We start from the raw sequence: 7,126 nt of genomic DNA, 5'->3' as shown, positions 1-7,126 counted from the left end.
TGGAGCTTTAGGTTCAGATTTACTTGGACTTCACAGCTATCCTTGTCCATAATTCTCAGCATCCTTTGCTGCTGCATAAGGTTCTGGGCCCGAACTGCAGAGCTACAAGATTTTACCATCCTTCAACAATGCAATATAGAGAATTTCCTGTTTAAACTCAGATTCTCTGTACAGGTCATTAGTAGGGCACACCATCAACATAATACATCAGACGCTAAAATAGAGGAAAAAAGGTATTTCATCTGTCTATTTCATCTGTGCAGGCAACATGCCTACTATGCTTCTTCTCTGCTCTGAATGGCCCAGGTCCTCTCCCTGGGCTTTGCAAAACAGAGTAGAGAAAAAGCTGTCAATCATGTAGACTGAACAGCCCTGTTGCAGGCATTGCTGCCTGTGATGTGGGCAGCTAGAAGCTGAAAGAGACGGAACAAAGAATAGGAGCATACACACTGAGGCACTGAGGCAGCAACACTGATCAGCCTGCAGATGGTTGTCAGATTAAATCCAGAACTGAAAGTAACTTGCATGATTAAATTATATCTATAATGAAAAAACACTAGAAAATAAAGGGCACATCTTGTTAGACAAATTAATAATCCTTTTATAAGGATTTTTTTCTGGGCTTACAACCACTTTAATGGTTTTCTTTTCTATTTAAACACAGTTTTATAGAGTTTAGGTCTTCTTCAAAACTGTTTGGTGGACCAGCCGACAACCCAAAGACACACTGCATATCAAAATGCTGGGCTGAAAAGTTATCTTGCCCATTAGGTGGCCCTTTGCATTTTCAGAATGATAGGCAACTCAAACAACTCATAACTGCAAACTCTTCATGAAAGAAACCTCTTCTGAACAAACCACAGTGAATGTTGTAAAGCAGTGGCTTATTTGAACAGTTTTTGTGAAAATCCTTTGTTTTGCCGGACCACTCTATTTAACCAATCCGAAGCTCGTTCTCCAGGCCATAGATCTTTGCCTTCAAGTTGCGCAGTTCTCCCTGGAGTCTGTGCGTACGCTTGTTTCCCTGGCGTACTGCACCAAGAATGGCCAGATCCTGGTCAGGTCCAATGTTCAGAGTGACCTGCAGATATTTGGAAAATTGCAGGATGAAGAAGTGTTACGGTTCTACAAACCCCAAAAAGTCTACAACTCCCAACCGATATTTCTACCAATCACAAACTGGATGAAAAGAATCATGTTGTTTCTTTGGCTCAGCATAACACTATGAATTACTTATTTTAGCCTATCATAGCTGTAAACAGACTAAAGGGCTTAATGGGAGTTATACAATGCCAAATATATAACATTTAGCACAGGTATGTATGTGATTATGAACGCCATTAATGGTTTTGTAAGGATTTTATTTTGTATACAGCGCTCATTTAAGCTGAGCATGTTGGTCTAGATATCGGTGCTACCATTAGGGACTTGTTTGTAAATGGGACCCTACTGTTCTAGAAACTTTTTTAAACAATGTCACACAAGTAAAAGTAAAGTCCACAATGAAACCAACACCAAGTGTGGATTTTCCAGTGGTTCATACCTATGGAAGTAGACCCACCAGTAGAGGAACTCACTAGTCCAACTTGCAGACATTCTTTAACCATTATGTCAGGTGCACCCTGCAGGGTCCTCAGGGATTTATAATCCAGAAAATTACAGCCCAGGACCTGTACAGCATCCTGTGAGTGAAGTCACCTGGTAATCTGTACCCTGGAGATTGCTGCTCACAGGCAGGGCTGCTAAAAGAAATCATGGGGTCCCATACAGCCCCACCCTACTGCGGACTGTTATGGCTGAACATTGTCATTTTTTTACATATTTGGTACAAATTTATTTATTCTTTTTACAATTTAATGTCATCTTATATTTTTGACAATTCTTTTTTTGGAGGGGGGGTGGCAGTGGATTGCATCAGTAGGACAGTGGATGGTGTCAGTAGTTTACTTATTTTTTTTAAAATGTATTTTAACATATTTTTACAATTTAACCTTTAAATATTTATCACAATTTTTTTTTCTAATTAGCCCTGTTGAGGGGGGGGGGGGGGGCTTTGATGCAATATCAGGGGATCCTTGACATCCCCCCTTTGAGACAGGGAAAGGGACCGAGGACAGATTCCACAGTCCCTTTCTCTGTAGCCTCAGCTATTTATAGCTGCTGACTTTTTTTTCTGTGGGAGCCTGGAGCTCAGCTTTAAGCTGAAGTTTTAAGGTACTTTTTCATAATTCTTTATCTGCAGACCACCTTTTTTTCTCCTCGCTTTACATAGCCTAGATAGGCGAGTGTGACAAGGCTCTTTCCCAGGCTGAGCAAATTGGAGATGTCAATTCATGCGTTGCTGCCTGTGACCTGGGCAGCTGAGAGATCAAGCCCTGCAATAAGCCATGAGTAGAAACAGTTTACCATTAGAGGAACAGAGGCAATGCAGCAGACACTGAGTGAGCCCTCACATCATTGCCATCTGCATCACTTGTGGGGAAACATGTCTTTTCTTTACCCTCACGCTCACCTTGAAAAGCTGCTTTTCCACATCTCGCAGCCGCTGGCGGAGAAGTTTAATGTCTGTTTTGAATCCCTCCACTTCCATGTTGCGACGTTTCTCCAGAGCTTCATAGCGCTGGGTCATAAGCTGAAGACGTTTGGCGACCTTGTCAGAACGTTCCTGAAATATAAAAGGAGATTAACAATGGGCTGGATGAGAAACCATAGGGCTTTTGAATAGTATGAAAATCCTGGGAGTTCCACTTTAAATACAAAGCCTAGAATATAATTCTGCCAATTTATTTTAAGACAGAACTAAAAGCGGGCTGTGATGGGAACAGCTGGAATGTGAGGTATGAAAGTTATGTTTGTCTTTTACTTCTGGAATGTACAGAAGTCTTCTCTAAGAGCTTTGTTCGGAGCTGGACCGATCACTTCAATATCCTTCACTGACTACATGTTTATGAAGTGTTAACTGGTAAATCTCAATGCAATACTATACCAATAAGTCCAGAACTTTCTATACAACTTAAGTCAACCAGGAACAAGCAATTATTAACCAAAGGTCAACTTATTAGAAGATCAGCTGAGCTCCATGTTTTGAGTGGAGAAGACAATATCCATTGGTTACTGTACTGTGTGGTTTGTTGACACTTAAAAACATAAAGGGTTACTTTCAGTAACCATAAGTCGGACTTTGAAGGCATGTAAACAATGGTGAAATAGCAAAAAATTCTATTTATTGAAAAACATACATGGTATAATGACAGTATTAAAAAATTAAAAATCATATAAAATTATGGTTTGTACAGTGAGCCCTTGTGCGTCTACGCGTTTTGCTGTGAGGCTTCTTCAGTACAATAAAGGTTCAGAAAAGTAACAAGAAAGGAGAGCGAGTCTCACCGTCTGTAATGAGATATATTCAAATTATAAATCAAATTAAAAATTTGAATATATCTCATTCCAGACAGCGAGGCTCGTTCTCCTTTCTTGTTGCTTTTCTGAACCTTGATCGTCCTGAAGAAGCCTTACAGCAAATCTTTTGAATACTGTAATTTTAAAAGTCCAAAGTGCAGCGCTTGAAAATGATGATAAATACGTAAAAGTCCATAACAGATAACAGATTCCAATGGAAAGTGAAGATGAGAAAACTTCCACCAAGCTTTAGGGTGTACAAAGACAAAATCACACCAACACCCAGTGCAATCAATCTGCTTACCAGATGAATATGTAAAACAAGCATGCAATTATATGATGCAGAGGTCCAGTGGTAAAAGCCAAACACTTCAAAACTTGATATGCAGGATTGGGTTGATCCAAAAACACCGGTATCGGAAGATCATCAAAACTCACATAAAACAAATGGATTTTAGTGCAGTCATCAACAGGGCATAAAACCAATATGAAGAGGAAAGCAAACAATAGTGAAGCCCGTAAGGTAAAAACACAAGGTTTATTGGTAATCTACTTACAGGTAAAAAAGGACATCATAACTCATAAAAACTCTGTGGCTCTCAGCGTGCTTGCATCAGCCAGCCTGAACCACTGAACCTCTGCATCATATGATTACATGCTTGTTTTACATATCTACCATGTTTCCCCGAAAATAAGCCCGGGTCTTATATTAATTTTGGCAACAAAAGACCCAGTAGGGCTCATTTTCGGGGTAGGTCTTAAAGTGGAGTTCCACCCATAAATATAACATTACATCAGTAGTTTTAAAAAAATGTCATTAGTCCTTTACGAAAAAAATATTTTTTTGTAGATGCCTTCAAAGTGTTGTTGCTAGGCAGAATAGTTAATCTTCCCACTTCCTGCACCTAGGTGCTTAAGCTTCACCGCACAGACTCCTGGGAATGTAGTGGGTGTAACTTTCCAGGAGTCTGTGCACTCCCCAGTCTCAAAGAATCATGTGAATTGGACAGCACAGGTGCTGAAACCTGATCTGACACTGCTTGTGCAGCACTGAGCATGTGCGAGATCTACAAGGCTGAAATCCAGGAAGTCATACAGTCTGGCTTCATGATGCCCACACTTAAGATGGCCCCAGTCAATTTCTATTTTATAAAGTGTCTAAATGCTGTAACAACCTAACAAAACGGACCTTAGTTTACAGACTAACTTTACTAGAATACATTAAGCTTGTGTATTACAGGGGTATTTATATTTAAAAAGTGCAATTGTGGCCGGAACTCCGCTTTAATATATTCGCTCTCTCCCTGCCTGTCAGGAATCCCCAGTTTGAACAAACTTAAAATGTAAAAATTATTTTTACAGTAGCACACAATACAGAATGTGTGCCCCTGCAATCCAACAGTGCTAAACACCTCAGCCTTCCTCTACCTCTCCCAGCGAGGGACCCCAGCCCCCCTCCCTCTGCAATGCTCGAAGCAGGGAAGAGGGCACACCAGCATGTGAGGAAAAAAAACTGTAAATACCTTGTGGAGACTGGAGTATCCATGCTGCATACCACACACGTTGATTGCAGAGGCTCTGCACCATAGATTGAGTGACACGCCGAAGCTCTGTGAAGGGAGGGGGACTAAGCTCCCCGGAGACAGGCAGGAGAAGAGACCGGAGTATCCATGCTGCATACCGCACATGTTGATTGCAGAGGCTCCGCACCGTACTTTCAATGACCCGCCGAAGCCCCCCCCCCCCCCCCCCAAGATCCCACGCAGACAGGCAGGAGAAGAGGAGACCAGCTGAGCGCCACTCTGTATCAAAGGCACCTGACACCGCTAGAGACACACAGCACACTGCCGTAATAGGATTATACTGCGTTTCCTCAAAAATCACCTTGAACTAGGGCTTATTTTCGGGGTAAGGCTTATATTGCATCCCTCCTGGAAAATAGCGCTAGGTCTTATTTTCGGGGAAAAAACGGTATCTGGTAAGCAGATTAATTGCACTGGGTGTTGGTGTGCTTTTGTCTTTGTACACCCTGAAGCTTGGTGGAAGTTTTCCCATCTTCACTTTTCATTGGAATCCGTTATCATTTGGACTTTTACAAATTCATCATTATTTTCAAGCGCTGCACTTTGGACTTTTATTTTTTGTGTTTGATTGATCTACACACTGTGCTGGCTGCTTTTTATTTATTTATTTCTATCGTTAGCGCAGATATTTGTTCACCCTGTAATACTTTATTCTTGAATACTGTCAACCATGTATGTTTTCCAATAAATATTTTTTTTTTTTCCATTTCTCTATTGTTCCCATGCCTTCAAAGTCCAGCCAATGGTTACTGTAAGGAGTAACCTTTTATGTTTTTCCTCACCAATTCATGGATGTGGCATTGTGAGTGCCTCCCTTTCTCATTTTCCGTTTGTTGACGCTTATATCTTCTATTGCACATCAATCCTCTGAATATCTGTATTTTTGTGAGCAAGTTGTTTTGAAACATTTAAGATTACTATACCCATAAACCTCCATATATAGATCTTACCTTGAATATCTCCCGTCCAACGTCCCCTTCCTCCCGGATCTTTGCCAGCTCGTCCTCCAGGGCCACGCACTGCTCTCGGTACATGTCTGCCAGCCGGTGAGCCTGTGTGAGCTGTTCTGTGAGGCTCTACAAGTCAAGAAAACAGGAAAGCTCTGGTGATGCAAGGAAAATGCAGTGTGGAATGCATTATTAAAAAGGTTTAATTACTACCAAATGTTTTTTAGCCTTGAAAAGATTGGAGAAGATTTAAAATATATATTTCAGGTTTTTATGGATGTCCCAACACCACTGGGGAGATTTTTCTTCACTTCCAATCTTCGTACTGCCCATGCAAAACATTCTAGGCTAGCAGCTGTCACCAAGACAGGAAGGTGCAGACAGCAATAGAAACATTGCAGAAATTCATCTTTCCACTCTACTAAACTTTATAAAAAAGATTTTTACTGGGTAAATTTTGCAAGGGATGAGTCTATTTCAGCCCTAGCTACTGGGAGTTTTGGAACAACCCGAACCTTGAGTTTGAACAGTCCATTGGACACTGGGCTGGTAAAGTCTGTGCCAACTTTCCTCAGGAGGTTGCCCAGGTATCCCACTATGGGGATGCCCTGAGAGCAAAACGGAACAAATACAGGGGTTAGGACCTTGAAAACCCAAAGTGCAGTGGACAGATCAAAGAAAAAGGGCAACAAACAAATGTTTAAAAACTGAAGAATGCAGATAGTATTGATATGCCACAAATATGGGAACATGCAAGTAGGCATCCTTTAGGTCCATTGAGACCAAAATATCTTACAGATGGAAGGGAAGCAATGACTCACCTGGCATACTGCATATGAAATTTTAGTACCAGAAGAAATATGTTGAGAACCTTTAGTATGGTGTGAACGTCCCCCATGCCCTAGTAGATACCTTTCTTCTTGAATAATAACCATGACCCATTGGGAAAGCAGCTGTGCCAGAGCAGTCTGCTATTCTTTGCAGGGACGTTGGCAGGTTTGACAACATGAAGCATGATGGATGTAGATATCCAAATTCTAGCTTGAAGACCCTGGATAGCATGTCCTGTTTGTGCACCAAAAAGCAAAGGAGATCCATTCTGGATATTAGGAGTATAATAGTTGCTAGGCCATCAACACAGTAGTGTAGATCCACAGGCACAACCTTCAGTTGTTGAGAGGGCAGAAGATTTGTTAG

At 41.3% G+C, this 7,126-nt stretch overlaps 1 protein-coding gene across 1 annotated transcript in view; it reads right to left on the bottom strand.

The window, feature by feature from the left end:
- Nucleotides 1–575: 575 nt before the first annotated feature.
- Nucleotides 576–7,126, bottom strand: part of CCDC77 (coiled-coil domain containing 77) — a 34,305-nt gene continuing 27,754 nt past the window's right edge. Inside the window, exons 10-12 of the mRNA XM_040345265.1 lie at nucleotides 5,933–6,058; nucleotides 2,513–2,665; nucleotides 576–1,081 (exon numbers count right to left, since the gene is read on the bottom strand). Coding sequence (XP_040201199.1) covers nucleotides 935–1,081; nucleotides 2,513–2,665; nucleotides 5,933–6,058 — 426 coding nt within the window. The 3' untranslated portion in view covers nucleotides 576–934. The remainder of the gene's footprint in view (nucleotides 1,082–2,512; nucleotides 2,666–5,932; nucleotides 6,059–7,126) is intronic.

Source organism: Rana temporaria, chromosome 3, assembly GCF_905171775.1.
Source record: "Rana temporaria chromosome 3, aRanTem1.1, whole genome shotgun sequence".
NCBI lineage: Eukaryota > Metazoa > Chordata > Amphibia > Anura > Ranidae > Rana > Rana temporaria.
Note: the sequence above shows the minus strand (reverse complement) of the source record. Positions and strands in the feature narration are given on the sequence as shown.